Genomic DNA, 24233 nt, shown 5'->3' with positions numbered 1-24233 from the left:
TGCCTAATATCGCTGCATTTTTCTCTTCTATGGAGTCTTTTCCCTCTCGTCCCTCACCAGTATTGGAGCTCACAGAATGACTCCCAAGCTTCAGTCTCCCTGAAATTGAAGAGCAGCAAGATAATATTAGGTCGAATCTCTTTTTTTTTTTTTTTTTTTTGCGGTACGCGGGCCTTTCACTGCTGTGGCCTCTCCCGTTACAGAGCACAGGCTCCGGACGCGCAGGCTCAGCGGCCATAGCTCACGGGCCTAGTTGCTTCGCGGCATGTGGGATCTTCCCAGACCGGGGCACGAACCCGTATCCCCTGCATCGGCAGGCGGACTCTCAACAACTGCGCCACCAGGGAAGCCATAGGTCGAATCTTTGAATGGAGTCACTTTCTATCTGCATGATATCATGGTCTGGTGTGTCCCTTGGGGATTTTAGCTCTTGGGCATGTATGAAATAACACGTCTAATCATTTTCCTTAGCTGCAGAAGACACGACCCGTAAATGGGGTGGTGGCTATTTAAGAAGCAAAGACGCCTCGCTCCGCCTCCAGAGCCCGACGACTTCGTTTCCCAGAAGCCCTCACGCGGGCACCTGTGATCCTTCGCAGAGATTCCCGGAAGGGCGCCCTTCGAGGTACCAGGTGGTGCTGCGGAAGCAATATTACCCAGGAGGCTCTGCGGCAAGAGGCGGTAGCTCCGGGCCAATGACTGTGCAGGACTGGGATCCCACGTTGGGCGAGACTTCCGGCGGAATTCTCGTGACGGTCGTATTGACTGCGCCTGCGTCTGTCCTCGGGATCGCACGCAGCTCCCGAGCCATAAGCGGGCTCGAGGGCCGGGAGCAGAAAGTCTCGGGAAGAAGCTTCTTCCCCTCCCTGCACGGAGGCAGGGCTGAGGGTGGGCGGGGCAGGTTAGGGACGTCAGCTGAACCGTTGGGACCCTCCCTGGTCTCCTGTGTTGCAAGGCCCAGGTCCCTGGAAAGGGTCTCATGGCCGCGGCAGAGGCACAGACGGACCCGACACTGGTGAGTGGATGGCCCCTCAGGCCCTTTGGACCTCCAGACACATCATCCCGGCGCCCCCATATAGAGCGAAATTTTCCTGGGTCTCTTCACTTCCCCTTACTCTGCCTTTGAGTCTGGGGGCCGTGGAGGCCGGTCAGTCAGTCCCAGCCTAGTACCCTGAATCCAGGCCAGGATTTATATGGAAGAGTTCCCAACTCAGTTAATTGATGATCTGTGCAGGGGTATCCCAGGCACTTGAACCACTAGGTGAAAATGCAGGGAGGTGAGGCTGAGCTGGGTGGAATTGCGAATCTCCATTTTGCCTGTTGGGGACAGAGTGGCGAGAGAGAATTCAGGTCTGGAATGGCAGGCTGAGGAACGGGGTCTCTCTTTGGTTTTTTTTTTTTTGTTGTTATTTATTTATTTAGCTCTTTATTATTTATTTTTGGCTGTGCTGGGTATTTGTTGCTGCGCGTGGGCTTTCTCTAGCTGTGGCGAGCAGGGGCTACTCTTCATTGCGGTGCATGGGCTTTAGAGGTACTCAGAGGTGAGTTATTCTTGGCCTATGGTCCTTAATCGAAAACGGGGATTGTGTGACGCACTTCCAATTTCTGAAACCCAATAGGATGAGGTAAGGGTTGCCAGGCACAAGAACTAGCATGTGCATATGCTTCGTTGTGGCACTGACCTGGGAATGTTCTAGAAACCACAAGTCTACACTATGTCTTTTGGGACGAGAGAGCAGGTGGGCAGGAATCAGCTGTGAAATGGCAAATGAGGAGCTGGGCCTTCTGAGGGTGGTGGGAGCCATAGACGGTTTAGAGCTGATGGAGGTGCCCTGATTCAGGTCATAACAAGCTCTCTCTGGCTACAGAACACACTGTGGGGGTGATTGTTTCCCTAGTATTCAGTCAGCTGTATTTTCCTCTGACAAGATCTAATGATACATATTTTTTTATTATTATCATTTTTTTTTTCCGTATGTGGGCCTCTCACTGCTGTGGTTTCTCCTGCTGTGGAGCACAGGCTCCGGACGCGCAGGCCCAGTGGTCATGGTCCACAGGCCCAGCCGCTCCGTGGCAAGTGGGATCTTCCCGGACCGGAGTACGAACCCACGTCCCCCACATCGGCAGGCGGACTCTCAACCACTGCACCACCAGGGAAGCCCCATATTTTATTATTTTTACTTTTTTCTAGATTTAATTTGCTCTATATTTTGTTAAGGATTTTTTTCACCTGTATTAATTAGGACTATAGTTCTGTAATACTAATTTTTTGTAGTCATTACATTTTTATATCAATTAGGTTTTTCTCTTAAAATGAGCTGGAAAGCATTTGATCCTTCTCTTATTTTCTGAAAGGACAAGTTATTGTAGTATTATTTACCCTGTAAATGTTTTATAGAATTTGCCAGCAGTGTTTGATAATTTTATTGTTTTTGAACATATTTTATTCAATTTATTTCTAAATGCTTCATATTTTGATGGTATTGTAACGGATTTCTTTTTTTCAATTTCCAAACTTTCATTGCTAGTATATGTAAACACAAGTAATTTTTGTATATTGGCTTTTTTATCCTGGGAACTTGCTAAACTCAATCATTAGACCTAATAGCTTTTTGGTGAATGAGTTGTAATTTTCAACATAATCATGTCTTACATGAATAGACAGTTTTGGTTCTACCTTTACAATCTTTAGAATTTTTTTTTTTTTATGTTACTAACACAGACCACTAGTATAATGTTAAGTGATGAGCATAGACATACTTGCATTATTCCCAATATCAGGGCAAAAGCATTAGGCTTTCACCATCAAATATATTAGCTGTTGTTTTTTTCATAGATACACTATATCAGGCTGAGGAAGTTCCCATCTAATCCTAATTTGCTGAGAATTTGTATCATTCACTGGTTTTGAATTCTGTGAAATTCTTCCACTACATCTTTGAGATGATTGTTTTTATTTTAGTCTATTAATATAGATTATAGATTCAGTTGTTAAATCTTTGCTTTCCTGATAAACATCACTAGGTTATGATTTATGTGTTTACATATGTATATGGCTGGATTCAGTGTGCTAAAATTTTGTTAAGGTTTTTATTGTATCTGTGATCATGTGGGTATTGGTCCATAGTGTTTTAATAGCATCATTCACTTAACTAGTTGGGAAGTGTTTGAATCTTGTTTTAGAAGAATTTCTGTGTAATTGGTACTGTTTCATCTTTAAATATTCTTTAAGAGTTTTTACATGTTCCAGGGATGACCTGGTAGCTGACAGCCACCAAGAAAACAGGAATATCAGCCCTACAACCACAAGGAACTGAAATTGCCTAATGACTCAAATGAACAGGAAACAGGGGCTTCCCTGGTGGCGCAGTGGTTGAGAGTCCACCTGCTGATGCAGGGGACGCAGGTTCATGCCCCGGTCCGGGAGGATCCCACATGCCGTGGAGCGGCTAGGCCCGTGAGCCATGGCCGCTGAGCCTGAGCTCCGTGATGGGAGAGGCCACAGTGGTGAGAGGCCCGCGTATCTCAAAAAAAAGAAAAATGAGCAGGAAACAGAATTTCCTCCACTCCATGAAAAAATACACAACCCTGCCAACAACTTGAGTTTAGCACAGTGAACCAATCCCAGGTCTCAGTGGGCATATGACATATAGAACTATAATATAAATTTATGTTGTTTAAGCCATAAGTTTGTGGTAATTTTTTAGGACAGCAATAGAAAGCTAATACATCAACATTATTCATCAAGTACTTTTTTTTTTTTTGGCCATGCTACGCAGCTTGTGGGATCTTAGTTCCCCGACCAGAGACTGAACACAGGCTACGGCAGTGAGAGCACTGAGTCCTCACCATTGGATCACCAGGAAATTCCCTTCAAGTACTTCTTTACTTTCTAATGCAAGAATATTTCCTATGCTCGTGTTATACTTTTCCAGCTCCAACCTGGAAATAGCCTCTTATCTAAGGAGTTCTGGTTCTTTTTATTGAAATATCATATTCATAAGCCAATAACTGGACAATAAATATGCTCACAGCTGCTGGAATGCCACTTCTTTCTAGGCTGTCTCAGAAGAGATAGGGAATGTGTTCATATATAAACATTTCTACATACGTTGTTTTTTATGTGTATTTAAATTTACAGAAATTTCACAAAATTGGATATTTATTTTTAAAATTTATTGATTTATCTATTTATTTTTGGCTGTGTTTGGTCTTTGTTGCTGTGCACAGTCTTTCTCTGGTTGTGGCAAGCAGGGGCTACTCTTCATTGTGTATTGCGGTGGCTTCTCTTGTTGCAGAGCATGGGCTCTAGGCATGCAGGCTTCAGTAATTGTGGCTTGTGGGCTCTAGAGCATGGGCTCTAGATCGCAGGCTCAATAATTGTGGTGCACGGGCTTAGTTGCTTCACAGCATGTGGGATCTACCCGGACCAGGGCTCGAACCTGTGTTCCCTGCATCGGCAGGTGGATTCTTAACCACTGTGCTGCCAGGGAAGTCCCAAGACTGGATATTTAAAAGGGTCTTAAGACTCCAATAGCATACTCAGATAAGGCTTTTTTTTACAGTCAAAGATAAGAGAAAGAGTACAATACCAAAAGTACAATCAATAAAAAACGAATGGGTAAATTGGATTTCATGAAAATTAAGAAATTCTACTCTAGGAAAGATAACATTAAGAAATGAAAAGCAAAGCCACAGACTGTGAGGAAATATTGGTAAAGCATATATCAAATGAGTAACTTGCACCCCGAATATATTAAGAAATTACAAGACAGTTCCTTAATAGTAGGCAAAAAACTTTGAACAGATAATTCACTAAAGATATATGGATGGCAAATACACAGGGAGTCATTAGGGAAATGCAAATTAAAACCACAGTGAAATACTACTACATACCTACTAGAATGGCTAAAATGAATGGCCAGTGTCTTACATACAAAGGTCAGGAAGGATGTGAAGAAACTGGAAAACGAATACACTCCAGGAAATGTGAGATGGCATAACCATTTACAACACAAGGTGGCAAGTTCTTAAAAAGTTAAATATTTGCATCAACTTCCAGCATGGCAGTGTAAGGAGCTCTGCAAGCCCTGATTCCCAATGAAACTGGTGAAAAATTATAAAAACACCATCTAAAGCCTCTAGAAATGATCCTAAGTCTACACAGTAAATGAGGAAACATTTAAGGAAATCTAATACTCAGGACGAACAGCAAGAGCCAGTCACATCTGAACCAAGGCCACACCCTCTCTCCCTGCTTCGAACTCAGAGATGAAAACTCCAGACTGAGGCAGCCAAGAACACAGGGCTCCCTCTCATTAGAGCTGCCTGGCAGAGGACTAGCCTCTCAAGAGGAGCAGGATGTCAGCAATTCTCATCCTGCTCCAGTGTGCATGTTTGGATGAATGATATTCAATTGTTGGCTCACTCATAAAGGCTGCTCTCAGAGCTTCTATGTTTAAGTTAGGTTGACCAGGAGACAGCACATGCCCTGCACTCTTAAGGCCTTTCCCCAGTCTGAACTTTCTGGTGCCAAACAGGATTAAGACTTTGGCTGCAAACTTTCTTCAGGTCCCCGTATTCATAAGGCCTGTTTGAGCTGTGCAGTTTCTGTTGCTGAATCAGAGTGGACCTTTGCTTAAAGACTTTTCTACATTAGCTGCATTCAAGACTTTTCTCCACTGTGAACTTTATGGTGTTGAATGAGGTTGAAACGCTGGCTAAATGATTTCCCACAACTGCTGCACTCATAGGGCATTTCTCCAGTGTGAATCCTCCGATGTTTAACAAGGCTGGAGCTGTGGCGGAACAATTTCCCACATTCCCTGCACTCATAAGGCCTTGCTCCAGTGTGAACCCTCTGGTGTTTAACGAGGCTAGAATTCTCACTAAATAATCTTCCACATTCATTGCACTTAAAAGGCTTTTCTCCAGTGTGAACTTTTCGGTGTTGCATGAGGCTAGAGCTTTGGCTAAAGAATTTCCCACATTCGCTGCACTCATAAGGCCTTTCTCCAGTGTGAACTCGCCAGTGATTAATAAGGCTTGATTTGTGGCTATAGAATTTCCCACACTCGCTGCACTTATAAGGCCTTTCTCCAGTGTGAACTCTCTGATGTTTCATGAGGCTTGAGTTAAAGCTAAAGAACTTCCCACATTCGCTGCACTCATAAGGCCTCACTCCAGTGTGGATTCTGTGATGCTGAACAAGTGTGGAATTATGCCTGAAGGCTTTTCCACATTCACTACATTTAAAAGGCTTTTCTCCAGTGTGAACTCTCCGGTGTTGAATGAGGTCAGCATTGCGACTAAAAGATTTTCCGCATTCACTACACTGGTAAGGCCTTTCACCAGTGTGAACTATTTGGTGTATAAAAAGGTTGGATTTATGGCTAAATAATTTGCCACATTCGCTGCATTCATAAGGTTTTTCTCCAGTGTGTAGTCTCTGGTGCTGAACAAGTAAGTATTTCTGACCAAAGGCTTTCCCACACTCGCTGCATCTGTAATGCCTTTTTCCAGGGTGAAAGCCCTCCCCACTTTCAGTGCTCCTATGTGGCTCCCCTCTGCTGTGAGCCACCTGATGCTTGGGAAGACCAGAGCTAGTTGGGGAGACCTTCCCACCCTCCTCACCCTCTTCTCTTCTTGAGGGTTTCTCTCCAGAGCTCAGCTTCTGGTGTTGGTGAAGGTTTGCTCTGAGCACTCCCTCTACATAAACACCCTGCTCAGGTGCCACGTCCTCAGCCTCCGCTCCACACCAACAACCTGAAAGCAGAGAAATGCTGATGAATAGTATGTAGACTTTGGCGGGACGGGGCAGCACCCTCACAAATGTGTCTGACACAGCCAGTATGGAGTTCCTGGGATTACTGGCAGGGTGAGGGAGAGCTCACTGTGCAGTGCCAGACCTGACAACCTCATAGATCATGGGGACTCATGAGTAGCAAGGATACAAGATGGGTTGCATCCCAGGGAGGAAAGGCAGGGTCTCCAACACACTCCTCCTCAAATGGCTTTCAGCAGGGTTTCAGCTGCTGGTGACACAGGAACACAGTGCAGAAGGGTGTGTCCAGGCCCAGAAAAATTGAAGGCAATTGAGTAGCTGGTGTTCAAGGACTATTAAGTATATGTGTACACCTCATGACACATGGAGTGAAAGCTTGTATTGTGACCTGGAAAACTTCCCATTCTCCTGTTGCCTCAACAGCCCCACAAAAAAGCTGTAAACTATGCCACCATGTGCACCAGTGTGAGAAGGTGGGCCCCTGCCACAAGTTCTCTTACCTACCTTCCTGACTGAGACCCAGGGCCATTTAAACTCACCAGTGAAATCCCCTTGCACCTTCCCCCTGTTCCTCTCCTCAGTCCTAACCAGTGATGCTGCATCCCCTTCAGAGAAGTCCACCGTGGCACTCTGTGAAGGTCGATGGTGCTGGCAACCACTTCTTCACTGCTGTCGCTCTTTGTCTCCTGATCCCATGGGTATTGGGGGCACCATTCCTGGAGATCAGTGGCTCAAGATCTTACAGGCCAGGATCTTAGCAGGAACATTTAATTCCAGCAACTCCCAATAACCAGAGGAGGTGAGCCAATTATTTCAAAGTAAAATATCTTTGCAAAATAGCTGGGCTCTACTTAGTGCCACTGCCTATCAACCTGCCAACTACTGCTCAGCTCCTGAGGTCTAAGAACGATCGGAAAAGATCTGGCCACCAGAGCTGTCCTGAATGGATCCCAACCCAGCTGAAGTCACCTTAGAAAGGGAAGCTGCTGCCTACGAGAGGGGCTACAGAAAGGAAGCATCCAAGGTCTTCTCAGACCCAGCGGCTCAAGAGCACAGGAGATCATAAGGAATTATAAGGTGAAACTTGCAATTTCACAAGACTAGAAATACCAATGATTCTTAAAGATTTCATTCAAAGAGGTGGGGAAAGGGAGCTGATTGGTTACTGAGAGCATTTAACATGGGTGCACATTCAGCCCCAGAGATGAGGCAGCTGCCAGCATTTGGAAAGAGGCTAAGATGCATAATTAAAGATATTTTGGCCCTCCAAGTTCAATTCTTACCTGATATTTTGGGGCTGAAGGACCTCAGGGAGGACAGAGGGCATCCCAAATGCAGGGTAGGTGTGACAGAGACCAAAACTTTTGATGAGATTATATAGGCCTCAGATGAGGAATCTGAAGCCTCTACCACCACTTGGGCCTCAGAAGCCCTGCCGTTAACTGAATTGGATTTTCATGGCCTGGAGATGCCCAATGGGAAACAGTAAAGGAAGCCCATGTGCTCCTCTGCAAAAACTGGAATGGTTCAATGGATCTATCAGTTCTTTGGGCATTCAGACAAGGAGAACCCTGAGCCCGTTTCTAAACCAGGAGGCCCTCTTTGTCACAGAGTCCAGGAGTTGTTCTTGCAGGCGCCCATCCCGATACAGAGCTTTGTTGCTTAACCTTATTGGTATATCTCACACCAAATGGGAGGCCACGGATGGAACTATCTCCAGACGTGTCACAAGAGCTCTGTGCACCGACTCACATCCGCCGCCTGGTGTGCGGATAACCACCTCCCACGCCTAGCATTCTTTCCCGAGTGGCTGACACCCCCTACTGCCTCCAGGGTGATAGTGGTAGAACTAGTCATGGCAAACACACTGCACCAGGTGTCAACAATCTTTATCAAACAGCTGCCCGTGATGGTGACCCCTGATGCTTTGAGTTTTCCTGTGAGAGACAGATGTGTATGACACCTGAACAAGCTCAAGTCCCTCTCACAAAGTGAGAACCTGTGGAGTTGCCCCTGCTGGTGAAGGTAGTAAACATGCCATAGTATCACCTGAAACAAGGTACTGGCCTTTGACTCGTTGTTCAAGATCTATTAAAAGAAGGGGAGATGATTCCTGCTATTTCTCCTTAATAGGAGTGGCACTTAACTGTTGATTATCGAAACCTTAAAGCTCAAGTTCCCCCCGTCAGGGGTCCAACACCTAACATAATCCAATTAACTGAAGACATCAAGAGGGCACCAGTGACTACTTGGCCAGAGTGGATCTGACCCAGTATATTTTATTCTGGGCCTATGACCCCTTAATCACAGCCCCAGTTCGCCTGTACTTTTGAAGAAACCCAATATACATTTACAAAGTTGCCCGTGAGTTATTTAAACAGCCCAGCCCACAATTACTGCCAGGACGTGGACCAGGTCCCATCCTCACTCCAGTTCTTTATCCACCAGGTACCTCCCTTTTTCCATCAACCCAAGGACGCTGGACAAAACAGGCAATTATCTATTCCCATCTTATTTTTTTATTTTTTTGGCTATGTCGTGTGGCATGCGGGATCTTAATTCCCCAACCAGGGATTGGGCCCATGCCCCCAGCAGCAGAAGTGTGGAGTCTTAAACACTGGACCACCAGGGAAGTCCCTATTTATTCCCATCTTAATCAGACTTGTGGTAGCCGCAGGAGACACCAGGTTTGGCACCAGTACAGCAGCTTTTGTCCAACAAGATCAGATCACGTCTGCCAACCAGCGCCTTTCAGCGGCCCTCTCAGATCACGTACAAAGGGTGCAGGAAACCTTTGCCCTTATTCAACAAACCTACAAGTCTCTGAGCCCAAATGGTCATGGATAACAGACTGGCTCCTGATTGCTTACTAGCCAGGAAAGGTGGCTCAGGACAGCTACAGGCCAAGCTATGAGGATTAGGACAAGTGGTAAAAATCTTTTGTAACAGAACCAAAAGCTTCCAAAAGACTCCCTTAAACCCGGAGGTGACTGATCTGTTCTCTTGCCTTTCCCCTACTACCTGCCGTGCTGGCTGCGGCCTGGGCTTCAAACCCTCATTATATATCTGGTAGGACCCTTCTTAGTTGTCACCTTTGTCAAAGATTGCCTTTGGTGGCAAGAACAAACTATTCCTGTCACCTGTAACATCGCCACAACCCAGGTGGCAAGTGTCACCCATCCCAATGAGAGTTTATAACGATGTTGAGACACCACAGGGCCAACTATATTGCAACCTTTGAAGCTCCCTGTTTTCCTGCTCCCTCGGCATCCCCACAAAGAGGCTGTGAGCCTCCCCCCAGTGGCACCAGTGTGAGGAGGCTGGTCCCTGCCACAAGTTGCCCTTCTGGTCCTCCCCTGAGTGTGACCTAGTACGTTTAAATGCACCAATAAAATCCCCTCGTGTTGGGACTTCCCTGATGGTGTAGGGGTTAAGAATCTGTCTGCCAATTCAGGGGACGTGGGTTCGAGCCCTTGTCTGGGAAGATCCCACATGCCACGGAGCAGCTAATCCCATACACCAGAGCTACTGGGCCTGCGCTCTAGAGCCTGCGAGCCACAACTACGGAGCCCGTATGCCACAACTACTGAAGCCCGTGTGCCTAGAGGCCGCGCTCTACAACAAGAGAAGTCACCACAATGAGAAACCCATGCACCGCAACAAAGAGCAGCCCCCACTCGCCGCAACTAAAGAAAGCCCGCGCGCAGCAACAAAGACCCAACGCAGCCCCAAATAAATAAATAAATAAATCCCCTTGTGCCTTTTCTTGCATTCTCCCCCCAACCACCAACAGAGACACTTGCCAACAGATCCTCACCCTCTGCTTCCCCCCTGCTCCATTTAGCCTGCTCCCTTGCGCTCCTCCCACGTGACCCCCCTCTTGGCGTGCAGTGACTCTCTCTCTGGACCTGTGAGCATAATAAACTTTGTTTTTTTCCTTAGGCTGTCCTGTGTTTCCTCTCGTGGCTGCATCTGCCTGGCCATGTCATAAAAGAGCACAAAATGAGTCTACTGTTGGTGAGCACTGGAGAGGGAGCAGTGGAGGATGGGTGGGGTCAGCCCTGGGTCAGAAACCAGAGCTGCCCTGAGCAGCGGGCAGAGCTGAGGAAGAAAAGGAGAAAATCACCCTTGGCCCCTTGTTTGACACCAAAACATCAGGGCACCATGGAGAGACTCCTGGTATGATTTGAACCCATCCCTGAGTTCCCTCTTCCCCACTTCCTCCCTCCAAGCACCTCTTGGCGTGGCTGTGATCACGACTTCACAGGCAGGCACAAAGGGCTCTCCCCACTGCTCCAGCTGAGTAATTTCCTGGGTCCTGGAAAATGTGAGTCCTAAGGGAGGGACAAGGCAGGCAGGTCAAAACAACCCGCTCCACGGCAGCCCACAGGGATGAAGACTGAATATTACAAACAAGAAGCTTGGAGAAGGATCTTGCAGGAACAACCCAGTCAAGCAGTGGCCGTGTTGGTACCTCGATTCCTGGCACAGGCCGATCCCATGTCAGCCAAAGGGAGAGGGCAGAACTGGGGGCACAGGACTGCCATGGATCTCCACAGCATCAGGCCAGGGAAAGGCCAGTAGCGTGTGATCCATCGGTTGGACTACAACACTCCTGATCCCCAAACCCTTTCCTGCACAACTTTGGGGCAGCAGCAGTTTGGGGACAGAAGGGGTAGTGTACCCAGCCCAGGCTTTCACTCACAACACCTACTACAGCACACAGGGAAGGACGCAGTACCCATGGACCAGCTTTGGGAAGGACAGACCTGCCCTTGGAGAAGGGGAAGAGCAGAGCCCCGCCTAAGCTGTGGGGTGCAAGGAACTTACCCAGAGAGGCCATCAGTGAGAAGTTCTCCAGCATCACACTGCGGTACAGGAGTCTCTGGGCTTTATCAAGGAGTCCCCACTCCTCCTGTGAGAAGTAGACAGCCACATCCTCAAATGTCACTCGGCCCTGCCAAGATGGGGATGGTTCAGTTTATGTGCAGCCTCCTTCCCAGGACTCTAAGCATCTCCCCAAATATCCACCCTCCTCCCAAGCCACCAACCTCAGAGGAGATCCCAGGCCCTGGTGCCATTGATGCCCACCCTTTGCTGGCCATCCCATCAATCACTGTGTTCGGCCCTCATCGACAACAGGCAGGGGGGTATGTGTCATCTGAGCCCTGGTGCTGGCCTGCAGAGCCTCACTCTTCTGCCCGACAGCTTACCTGGGATCCTCTAGATTGTGCTTCCCAAACACAACCAAAACTGAGTCACTGTCCTCCCCTCAGGCCCCAGTCCAAGGGCCTGGGGCCATCAGTTGACACTCCCTCCCAACATGTACATCGTTCTTTTATTTTTTTTAAATATAAATTTATTTATTTATTTTTGGCTGCGTTGGGTCTTCTTTACTGCACGCAGGCTTTCTCTATTTGTGGCGAGTGGGGGCTACTCTTCATTGCGGTGCACGGGCTTCTTATTGCACTGGCTTCTCCTGTTGTGGAGCACAGGCTCTAGGCAAGAGGGCTTCAGTAGTTGTGGAACACAGGCTCAGTATTTGTGGCTTGAGGGCTCTAGAGCGCAGGCTCAGTAATTGTAGCACACGGGCTTAGTTGCTCCACGGCATGTGGGATCTTCCCAGACCAGGGCTCAAACCCATGTCCCCTGTATTGGCAGGTGGATTTTTAACCACTGTACCACCAGGGAAACCCTATACATTGTTCTTTACACCACACCTCCCTTCACAGCCCCAACCCCTCACGGCCACCACCACCCACTACACCACATCCTGCATCTCCCTGGCCTCACCACGTGCCAGTGTGCACGTGGCATCCTGAGGGTGCTTGGCAAGTGCAATCAGAATCCTACTGTCCCAGTGTTCCAAAGGCACTAACTGCCAGGGGCAACCCCCAGGCCTGCTTTGAAGGCCTCCTTACTTGGCCCTTATCCTTGCTTCATCGTCAGCCACCCAAAACGATGCACAGATCTCAGGTACACTCGGCCCTCTTCCATTTCTGTGTTGCAAAGCTGTCCCCTCATCAGTCTCAGCTTCCTCTGATACTTATTCAAAGCCCAGGTCCAGGGACTCCCCTGGTGGTCCAGTGGTTAAGATTCTGTGCTTCCAATGCAGGAGGCTCGGGTTCCATCCCTTGTCGGGGAACTAAGATCCCACATGTGCGCAGTGTGGCCAAAAAATTAAAAAAAAAAAAAAAAGAACAAAAGCCCAGATCCACCTGTCTCTCACATCAGGCCTAATAGCTGTCCCAGAGGACACTGTGTGATCTTGTGCTAACCTCCAGGTCACAGTGGGGATAAGAACAAGTCTGGGGAGCCCATAGCTTGATGAATAAGCAATAGCACCAGGTTTGCTGTCATCTCCCTGCCTTGTCTCATATCCACTCCCCATGGAAACCCTGGTCACCAGCCAGATCCTCCTCACTCCTACAACGCCTCCCCATGGCCACTATGTTCCCTTACGTGTTTCTGTGAAGCCCACCACCCCATCTAGCAAGAGACCCAGTCCTCGGCCCCACACACTCCTCCCTTGTCACCTAACACACTGCCACAGGACCTGAAGGTGCCCCCTGCCAAATCTGATCACAGTTCCATCCTGGTCCACACACCATCCATATTGTGGGTGAATCCAATCTGAACTCAAGATGTGTGTGTCCAGGTATCCACTGGATGAATCCACTCAAGGGTTTTCTGGAGCATCTCAGTTCAACAGCCAGAACCTAGCTCCTAATATTCCCACTGAAAATTACTCTTGCCGCTGACTTCGACATGGTAGTACTAACCCTGCTTCTAGCTACTAAGGCCAAACATCTCAGAGTCACCCGACTCTTCCTCTTCTCTCTCCCACCCTCCACATCAGAAAGTCTGCTCAGACCTACTTAAAAAAAACAGACACAGACTCCAACATGTCTCCCACCTCCACTGCCACTACTCTGGTCCAGCTACCAACACTCACCTGGACTATTGCAGTAGCCTCCTCCCTGGTCTCCCTGTAACCCAACAGTCTTCTCTCTACTCTGCAGCAGAAAATGCTTGTTAAGCCTGGGTCAGATCAGTTCCCTCCTCTGCTCCAAACCTTCTATGGCTCCCACCACCCTCCGGATAGAGGCCCACCTCTTCAGCCCACCATTCCAGGTCTAACGCCTGCTTCCTGCTATTTCCACCAGACATAATGGAGACCTAAGGTTGCCTGGTCATTCCCAGCTCAACCTCACCTCTAGCATCTTCTAATGTTGACCACTGTGAATGGAATTTCTTCTAAGCGTCATGCCACCGGTTGCCAGAAATGGAAACCAATCTGTATAATTCGTGGTCTGGACTCAGGGACCTGACCTTGGATGACCACCTTCCAGGGATCTCAGATGGCAGGGTAGGGAGAGTAGCAGGTAAAGTCCCAAGACACTACAATCCTGGAGCCCATGCAGGTGGGAGGTGAAAAGAGTGAAGACCGAGTATACCTTTCACTTACCTCTTCATGGTCTGCAAGTGATTCTGCAGCCACAACAACCTATGGAAAAGCAAGGCTGTGAGAAGCAGGCAATAATGTTGGGCCCAAAGGCTCAATCAAGGTGCCTTACACCATCTGGGCCTCAGTCCTCAGTGATGCCTCTTACCAGCTGTGCGACCTTGGACAAATACTCGACCTCCCTGTGCCTCAGTGTTGTGGTCTGTCAAATGGGGATAACAATGGTGTCCACTCAGTGGGGCTGCTGTCTGCGTCAAATGCATTCATATGCAACAAGTTCTAAATATCAACTCTTACTGTCCTCATAAGTGATGCTTCTGTCAAGATTTCCTGGTAGGTATTAAAAATGCAGTTTTTTAACATGCCTTTTAACTAAGAAAATACAATATTGAAGATGTTTGATTTAATTGAATGCTTAGCAGTATATTGAAATTTCAACCAATTATTAAGTGTTTATAATCATTAACTTGTTAAAGCCATGTTATTTTAATTTATGTACACATGTATATATGTATTTTTACCAGTTAGTGTTAAATGAGTATTTATTTCATAAACTCACGATTTAATAAACTGGGGACTTGGGCCTGAGAATATTGAGTAGATATTAGTCCTACTGGCAACCTAACTGCCTGCTGTACACTCTCCTGAAGGGAATCCTGCTAGGGGCATTTGCACTGGAGCAGCTCTCATCCCTCCTGCCCTAAAAGCTGGGGGAACTTAGGCACCAAAGGAGATGCTCTACTAGCCTCGCTGAGTATTCTTTTTCTCCACAAGGAGCGGAAATGAGGGCCTGCTGAGCCTGGAGTGGCAAATCTACACCACTGAACATCTCAGTCTCCACCCCAGACCTGGGTCCTTATATCCTATAACCCTCCATTCCTGCACACACCAGCCAGAACCACTTTGGAGCACAGGACTCCACCCCTTTGGGGGCAGCCCAACCCTCCAGGCTTAACTGAAATAAAAACTTTGATTCTCCTTCCTAAATAGGACCCACAGTGCTTGCCCTGGTCCAGGCCACCACCCATCATCCCTTGGATATCTCCAGCCCAGATCCCTCCGCAGAAACCCATGAGTGAGTAAGCAAGCTACCCACATGACACCTCCACTCTGGGACATCTCAGATGTCCAAAATCCAACTCCCAGTCTTATCCCTGAAGCCTGCTCCCTGCAAACCAAGAAACAGCATCGTCCTTCCTTCCCTACTTTTTCACAGCCACATCTGGGGCAGCAGGAAATCCTGTCTGTTCAGTGCTTAAAGCCCATAAGAAATCTGATCAATCCTCCCCGCTGTTGCCACCAGCAATGGTCCAGTCCGCACCAGCACTCTCTATTAGTCTATTGTGCTTACTTGCTCACAGGTCTCCTAGTCTCCACTCTTATCACCCCCACCCCCGTCTGTTTTTCCCTGAGAAGCCTTTGGAAAACTTTGACACATAGAGTCTCTCTACTTCACAACCCTCCGTGGCCACCAGCGCCGCAGAATGAAGGCCCAGCTGCTCCGGCTGCCTTTTCACGTGGGACTCATCCCCTTAAGCTGTTCCGTGCAGACTCTAGAGAAACTTCAAATTTAAGCCTCTCAGTTCGGTTATTGTTCCAAGTCTTTGATTGTGCCGGTCCCTCTGCCTGTAACCCTCTCCCACACCCCATCATACTGGCTGACAGAAATGGGGGACCCCTCCCCCAACGAGCTCCCTACTGACTTGGACCCAGGGGCTCGAGCAGGGGACGATCAGTGGGGCCTTTGGTGTCCGGTGGGGTGAGGGCGGTGAGAGACCGGAGGACGAGTGTTTACCTGAGCCGGGACTCTAAGCGCTGCCGCAGCCATCGGAGTCTGTGGGCGGAGCCAGGCCGGGAGCGGCGGACCAGGTCGGGCCCCAGGCATCCCTGTCCCCTACCCAGAATCGGGTCACCTCCGGGCGCTGCTGCCCGAACGTCAGACCCGCCTCAGTGCAGTGCAGCGCCTGCCTCCTCTCGTGCCTTCCCGCTCTCGTCACCCCAGTTCAAAGCAGCTTTCCGGAGACTCAGACAAGGCGGAGAGACCCAACAGACCCCAAAACGACCGCCCCTAAGCGGACGCCAAAAGTCCCGCCCAGCGTGTTCCTCACGCGCGCGGAAATGTCTGTTTTCTTGGCCGAGCACAGCCACCGGGGACAGCAGCGCCTGCTGGGTAATGTAGTTCACACACCGCCAAACCTTGAGGAATTGGACACGTAATAGGGGCGGGGCGGGCACGCAGCTGTTTGCACGCGCCGTTACAGCGCGACCGTTACCGGGCAACCGTTACCGCCAGAACGCTAGGTAACGGCACGCTGTTAGTGCCAGACCTGAGCGGGGCGCCCAGGTTAGAGGTCTCTTTGAGCTAACGGTATGACTGGTGGTGGTCCTCCAGCGGAGAGTGTGGTAAGAGACGGATCTCGGACTCCCCCCCCACCCCAGGCCCTCTGGCCTTAGGCGGGTGGGTGAGCTGGGGGACCCTGGCGGGGAAGGCTGGGGGCTGTGTCCTGCAGAGCTCCAGAGCCGTTGCCAACGCCGCTCACTGGCGGGGCCCAGGCCTTGAGGCGACGGCAAACGTCTCCTCTCACCCCCACCTCCGTGACCTAGTGGTGGCGGCAGTCTGCATGGATCACGGTTTGCAGAACCCTGCAGACATGCACACACACGTCTCACCACCCCGTTTGGGCAGCCTGAGGAGATCGAGGGCCAGTTGGGTCCTTGGTGCCTTGCTCCCCCAGTGATGACGACTGGGCAGGGTCTGTGGACTTGGCCCTGAGGGCACCGCCAGCTAAGATCTACCTCTTCACCTGACAGGGTAACTGGCCAGAGCAGGGACCCCCTTCTTTTAGCCAGCACCTGGACCTCAGAGGGTGAAACTTGTGCCTTGGGACCTTGCCCTTTCTTGTCAGAACAGAGGATAAGAAATACAGGCCAGTCTTCTTTGGTGGAGTTTTACAGTAACACCGTTACCTGACCTCAAGAACAAAGGATCTGTTACCAAGAAGTTTGCAACAACTAACCGCGCCCCTCCCTCACCTTTCCTACAAAAGATCTTTGCTGACAGCTTTCAGAGAGTTCGGGGTTTTTAAGACATTAGTCACCCGTCTCCTTTCATCGCCCTGCAATACGCCTTTTTCTGCTCCAAACTCCGATGTTTTGATATTGTTTGGCCTCACTCTGTGTCAGGCACAAGGACTTGAGTTCAGTAACAGACAGAGCTGCAGAGATGGAGGCGGAGGGGAAATCAGGGTCAAGAACTCTGCCAGACTCTCATCTAGAGACTATCCTTATTGTAGATTGGCCTGTATTTTAATGTTCCTGCGCAGCTGGTGCTCCAGGCTTTCCTTCCCTTAAGGATTTAAAGAGGATCTTGAGGGCCAATAAAGCAGTTTCCTTGGAATGAGCCAGTTATACATTACCAATTTCCTTTGACAATGGGACGCCCAATATAAAAAACAATGGTGGTAAAGTGAAGACTCTGAGTTCTGGATGTAGGTGATGAGATAGTCGAGGATCCCAAGTGTTCATCTTCCTTCTTCACCCCAAACTCATCTGTGCCCTTTCCCTTCTTAAGGGCTCAGCATTGGTGTCCAAGCAGGACAATAAACCTCAAACCCATAAGCCAACACTCCTCTCCCACCAGATTTCTCCCCTTCAACCCTTATTACTCTTTTTGTTCCACTACCCTTCCATTTCGAGATACAAAGCTAACTCCCTGCAGGTGGGAAGGATTTTGGACCTTTGTTGACACCAGGCAGCTGTTGATAAAAGAGATGCCAACACTTTATTATGTGTTCTCCTACCACCTACTTTACCACTGACTCCTTCTTTTGTGTCAATCTTCATTTCCCTGAGTTTTCTCCTGTAAGTTTCGTCTGTGGACTGATCAGTGACTAACCTCCTCACAGCTTTGGAATGACTCATGAGGGCAAAAGATGATGAAGACTTCACTCCTTCCTGGAACTTTCTGGAAGGGGTTGTTCAGTACTAGCTGATTCCATTGTATATATTCTTGCCTCCTTTGTCATAGATTAATTGACCATAAGTGCATGGGCCACCATCTTTTTCTTAATCACCAGTAAGCAGGGACTCAGGGGTTCTATCACTGGGAAGGGCTCTATATAGGTCTGTTCAGTTTCAAGACCAGTCTCCTCAAGGAGGCATTCAGATTATCCCTGGGTCGCCAATGATGAGGTGAAAATTGTCCACTCAGGCAAAGCCTCCTGTGGCCAATGCCTTGGCGAGTGGATCCTCACAAAGAGATGGTGTGTCAAACTGACAGTCCCAGCTCACCCATATTTATAGCACATTATCTCCAAGACCAGATATTAATTTTGGGAGGGGGAGAGTTTCTAATGCCAACTGTGTCACCTCAGGTCAGCTTGGCAGGAGATCCCCAAAATGTCTGCCTCTTCTTATCAGCATGCATGGATCAGTCTTGGCTTAGTTACAGCAATGACTGAAAGTGAAGCCTCAGGAAAAAAAAAAAAAGTGAAGGCTCCTAAGACATGGAGTCAGCCTCCAGACAAGGCTTTATTTCATGCTTGATGGAACTGACACACATACCTCAAAAGGCTCCTTCCAATTGTATAATTTATACACACATCACATCAGAAATCACACACATCACAAAAGGAGTCAATATTGGAGTTAAGAACATAGGATGATAGAAACCCAAGTTACATTAGTTATTTAGATCAGACCACAATGTGGCATGTAAATGGGAGGGAGGAGATTCAGGAGAGATAGTCCCACTGACAAGTGTGAGATGAGGTGCAGATAAACTCCCCCATTAAGCCAAGCACAGAAGATATGTGTCATTTTCTTGAAATCACATCTTAGAAGAGTAGATTCTGGATTATTCACCCTATCAATTACTGATGAGCTGTGGAAATGAGCTGACCACCATATCATGAATCTCTGTGGATAAATCTAACAAACATGTTACAGAATCTAGTCAGAAAAATGCATACATGGGCTTCTCTGGTGGCGCAGTTGTTGAGAGTCCGCCTGCCAATGCAGGGGACACGGGTTCATGCCCTGGTCCGGGAGGATCCCATATGCCACGGAGCAGCTGGGCCCGTGAGCCATGGCCGTTGGGCCTGCGCGTCCAGAGCCTCTGCTCCGCAGCGGGAGAGGCCACAGCTGTGAGAGGCCCGCGCATCGCCAAAAAAAAAAAAAAAAAAAAAAAAAAAAAGCATACACTATGATACAATCTATGGAAAATTCAGAATTTGACAATAAAAGACAGTCTATCGTTTAGGGAAGTATAGAATAGATAAGCAGTAAAACTATAAAGACATCAAAAGAATGATTATCAAAATGTCAGGTGTGGGGACTTCCTTGGCGGTCCAGTGGTGAAGACTCCATACTTCCACTGCAGGGGTCGCAGGTTAGATCCCTGGTTGGGGAACTAAGATCCCACATGCCATGTGTTGTGGCCAAAAAATTTAAAAAAAGAAAATGTCAGGTGAGTTCTAGGGGCCCAGAGGAACATGTAAATGTAACAAGGGACAGGGGATGCCTAAAAAAAATTACACGAGGTGAGTTTTATAGGTGTGGTCTTTGTAAAAGAAAAAAACAATTTATACATCTCATATGAACATCCCACTGAATGTACGACAGTTTTTAAAATTAAAAAAGCTAGGTAGACAGTTTATTTTTATTTTTTTGCATTTAAAAAAACTTATTTTTTAAAATTTATTTTTGGCTGCATTTGGGTCTTCATTGCTGTGCGTGGGCTTTCTCTAGTTGCGGCAAGTGGGGACTACTCTTCTTTGTGGTGCGCGGGCTTCTCATTGCAGTGGCTTCTGTTGTTGTGGAGCACGGGCTGTAGGCACGAGGGCTTCAGTAGTTGTGGTGCATGGGCTCAGTAGTTGTGGTTCGCAGGCTCCAGAGCGCAGGCTCAGTAGTTGTGGCACACGGGTTTAGTTGCTCTGCAGCATGTGGGATCTTCCTGGACCAGGGCTCAAACTGTGTCCCCTGCATTGGCAGGCGTATTCTTAACCACTGCACCACCAGGGAAGTCCCTATTTTTTTGTATTTTTAAAGTTTACTTTTTCTGTTTATACACAACCTTGTTCCAGAAATTGTTTAAGGTGGCTTAAAATCCACAAAATAAACCAAGGAATTAGTAACAGAAGAACCAGGAATAAAACATGTACAAAATGCTTATACGATTCTACTCATTTACTCTGGGTGGACCACAAATTTGGCTCTAAGCTTTTTAGCAGGCAGTTAGAAGATGAAACTTAATTAGTTACATCATTTACAGTGTCCATAAAACAAAAACACCCAATTACCCAAGCAAAGCACTGTTATTCCTAATATTAAGACCAGAAAGAAATTTCTCAAGAGGCTTCATAAAGAGATCAGTGTATGATGTAATAATCAGTGTTCTCAGTAGCAACCTAATGGGAGACTCAGAGATGAACTTCTCAGGGCTCTTTCTTCAATACATGCAGATGGCATCACACCAACTTGAAAATCAGGAAAAGCAATTTTGTCATGAGTTTGAGGGTTGAGAGATGAACACAATATGATCCGGTCAAGGTACTCAGCTCTCTGCTCAGCAAAACCACACTTAAATTTTAGAAAACCAGAGTTGAATCCAGTACCCAGAATGACTCCAGAGAAGTCATGAAAACCCTAAAATTCTGTGTAACATTTTTTTTCTTTTTGGCTACACCGCGACTTGTGGGATCTTAGCTCTCCAACCAGGGATTGAACCTGGGCACAGGGCAGTGAAAGCACAGACTCCTAACCACTGGACCACCAGGGAATCCCCTATACAACCTCTTCAGAATAGGTGTATTTATTCTTCTTGACAGAAAACATAGTTTATCAGATACTCTATGTACCCAGTTGGTACCCAAAAGTTAGGACCCATTTCTTTAGACAATCTTGAGAATTAAACAAACTACAAATCATTAATACTATTCAGATACTTTTTTTTTTAATCACAGCCTAGCTTTTTTTCCCCTCTGCAAAAGAACATTCTTTGTTTCTATTTGGCACCACGGCTCAGGTGAAGGTTTCAGGGTGGTTAAAAACTTGCTTCCTGGCTGAAGGAAGAGGCTCGGGCAGAGATCTCGAGGAGGGCAGAGGCAGAGGGGTCCCGAAGAGGCCGCTGGGCTCCGGAGGCCCCTAGTCATGCTTGCAGGACAACCTTTGGAAGACACTTGCCCAGCCCGGCCTGGGGGCCAGCCATCCTGCGCAGGTTGGTCAGATGGTGGCCCATCTTCTTGAGGAGCTTCGTCTCCTCTTCCAGGAAGCGGCTCTCCAGGAACTCACAGAGCTGGGCGTCTGCGGCTTACAGAACCCAGGGCATGCAGATCCAAGAAGGCCTGGTTCAGGCTCTTCTCCAGGGTTATGGCGGCCTCCATGGGTCCACGCTGGCACTCCGCTCGTTCGGGGACAGCTTTTGCCCGTCCTGGACCAGGGTGCAGCTGCCCCACTGCTTCCACATCTTCAAGAGAAGCTGGGCACCTTTGTGCTTCTCCTCAGCCAACTCCCGAAAGAAGAAGCCCACACCCTCCAGAGCCACCTCGTCAGCTTCAGAGTAGAAGGTCAGGGAGAGGTAGGTGGATGAGGCCTGCAGGTGCGGTTTGATCAGGCGGCTGACGGTGGCCTCCACCTCGACATAAGAATTCTGCTAGATCTGGGTGCTCATGGTTAGTCAGCGGTGAGGAGGACTCTCTCCACAAAGTGTGGTGTGAAGCTGCAACAGTTTTATTTTGTCACAGGAATTGATAAATTGATGATCTCAACAGACTAAAACAGCTTCAAATGGGTGTGGAATTTGAAATAACTTGATTAATGAGAAAAGAACAGACTATTTAATCATTTAGTTTAGGTAAAATGATTATCTACTGTCTGAAAATGTACCTCAGATTTGTTTTAATCAGGTATGGTAACACAGACAGACACAAATAATTTTCTTGAAGGAAGAAAACTACACACAGATCCCTAGAAACAGAAGGCAGGGCATGCCATGCAGGGCCACATGGGGAAGCAACAAGGTGGATCATGAGGCAGAAGGGGGAGGGGGAAAGCATGTCCCAGAGCCTTTATTGGAGTTGTCATGAAAAGGAATGGGTGAGGCTGAGTAGGTACACCGAGTAAGGCTAGGATTGGATACTTTGAATACTGTCGCCAGACTCTGGGCTAAAGGAGTAATCAGTAGGACTCCACAGCTGTTACTCCTTCTGTATGAAATCCACAACTCCATTCCTGAAAGCTGTCGATATTTTGTTTACTCCATAAAGAAGAAAGAGGCCTCCATTCACCTGCAGGAGAGCACTAGAGCAGACAGCATGGGCTATGTTTCTGAGTCTACCTCAGATTGGCTGTGTGGGACTTCAGGAAGCTGCTATGCCTCTCCTGGATTTTGTCACCACATATATTTACAATGAGGCTGACCACAGACAGGGCAAGGTTGTGCATGATCAATGGTAACTGTTGATGGGAAGTGTGTTACTAACCCCAAAGCTAAATTTTGGAGGGTAGGTAACAGGGAAGACTGAGATCTTTGCCCCTTTGGCCACCGATGTGCTTTTTAAAAAATTTTTTGTGGGGCTTCCTTGGTGGCGCAGTGGTTGGGGGTCCGCCTGCCGATGCAGGGGACACGGGTTCGTGCCCAGGTCCGGGAGGATCCCACATGCCGCAGAGCGGCTGGGCCCGTGAGCCATGGCCGCTGAGCCTGCGCGTCCGGAGCCTGTGCCCCACAACGGGAGAGGCCACAACAGTGAGAGGACCACGTACCGCAAAAAAAAAAAAAAAAATTTTTTTGGACGCACTGCGCAGCATGTGGGATCTTATAACCCCAGCCCAGGGTGGAACCCACGCCCCCTGCACTGTAAGTGCAGAGTCTTAACAACTAGACTACCGGGGAAGTTCCATACTGGAAGTCCCATTTGTCCACTCAAATTTGCCAAATATAACCTGATTTGTTTTGAAATCACCTTCTGTCTGATGTGTGGAGCATGAGCTGAGGTAGAGCAAGAACTGATGCTGATACAGGGTGGAGGCTGTTTTGTAGTCCAGAAATGTACTGTTGGTAGACCGGCCCAAGGGGGTGGAGTTGAAGGTGTTGAGAAGCAGATGTGACAGGACATGTGGATGGTTGTGATGACAGAGCAAGGCTCAGGCAATGAGAGTTATCCCCCTCAAACACTCTGTATCTGTGGGCCAGCAGGGCTTTTCCTGTTCTGGTTTCTTGGTCAGTGCCCAGGAAAAACATGTTTAGGGAATAAATAAGCTGAAGGCTAATATTTCTGGGACAAGAAAAAAGGCAAGACTTATCCCTGTCCTCATGTCAGTTACCTGGGCTGTTGAATTTTCCATGACCTCATTTCTCCAACACAGAAGGGGCCAGATAGATGACATTGGATTGGAGGCTTTGTTGGGCAGTGGTTAAAGCTGTGGCTCTGTGGACTCCATTCCCAGATGTGCTACTTAACAGCCATAACTGAGAGTAAGTCATAGACCCTTTGCTGCCTCAGTTTCCTCATATTAACCTAGGTGACAAATCCACCTCATAGGACTAGTCCTGTTTCTTTTACTACTGTTTTTACCATTCTATTGATCATTTATATTCCAAATTTTTCCTTTTCTAGTTTGAAAAGTATATTCTGGTTGCATTTATTATATTTAAGCTAAAAATTGCAAAAGCTTATTTAATACATTAGAGTATAGGTTTAGAAATAAATTTATTCCTGATTGGAAATATAAGGGATTCAGAACATTAAGCAACTAGCCTCCTCTCAATGTATATGTTCTGAGGTTATACATGGAATTCCATCACTTTAACTCTATAAGGAGACATATTCATGTTTTACACAGATAACGAGCAGTTATTTTAATCAAAAGATGCACACTTCTCTCAATCCTCATTCCAACTCTCTTTGCAGACTTTTCGTCTGGATCAGCCTTCTTTGTACTTGAATATTATTTTCAGTTCAGAAAATTATGTTTAGAATTTTATTT

The 24233-nt window shown here is 47.8% G+C and overlaps 1 protein-coding gene and 1 pseudogene across 4 annotated transcripts; both read right to left on the bottom strand.

The window, feature by feature from the left end:
- Positions 1-4503: 4503 nt before the first annotated feature.
- LOC307178304 (uncharacterized protein) lies at positions 4504-16282 on the bottom strand. 3 transcript variants are annotated; one of them, XM_079906361.1, is made up of 6 exons: positions 16045-16282; positions 14253-14291; positions 13740-13800; positions 11615-11741; positions 11020-11118; positions 4504-6765 (listed from the first exon to the last, which is right to left on the bottom strand). In XM_079906361.1, exons 2-6 carry the CDS (start codon positions 14258-14260, stop codon positions 5666-5668), a joined length of 1395 nt encoding a protein of 464 aa, XP_079762487.1. In that variant the 5' UTR covers positions 14261-14291; positions 16045-16282; the 3' UTR covers positions 4504-5665. The 3 variants fall into 3 exon arrangements, with proteins under 3 accessions (XP_079762487.1, XP_079762486.1, XP_079762488.1); XM_079906360.1 differs by lacking the exon at positions 13740-13800; XM_079906362.1 differs by lacking the exons at positions 11020-11118; positions 13740-13800.
- Positions 16283-21299: 5017 nt separating this feature from the next.
- LOC307178502 (ferritin light chain-like) lies at positions 21300-23591 on the bottom strand (annotated as a pseudogene). Its single transcript has 2 exons — positions 23571-23591; positions 21300-21900 (listed from the first exon to the last, which is right to left on the bottom strand). The product of its transcript is annotated as a ferritin light chain-like (transcript).
- Positions 23592-24233: the final 642 nt, after the last annotated feature.

This window comes from Stenella coeruleoalba (genome assembly GCF_951394435.1).
Source record: "Stenella coeruleoalba genome assembly, chromosome: 20".
In the NCBI taxonomy this organism is placed as follows: Eukaryota; Metazoa; Chordata; class Mammalia; order Artiodactyla; family Delphinidae; genus Stenella; species Stenella coeruleoalba.
The sequence above is the reverse complement of the archived record's forward strand: the minus strand, read 5'-3'. Positions and strand labels throughout refer to the sequence as shown.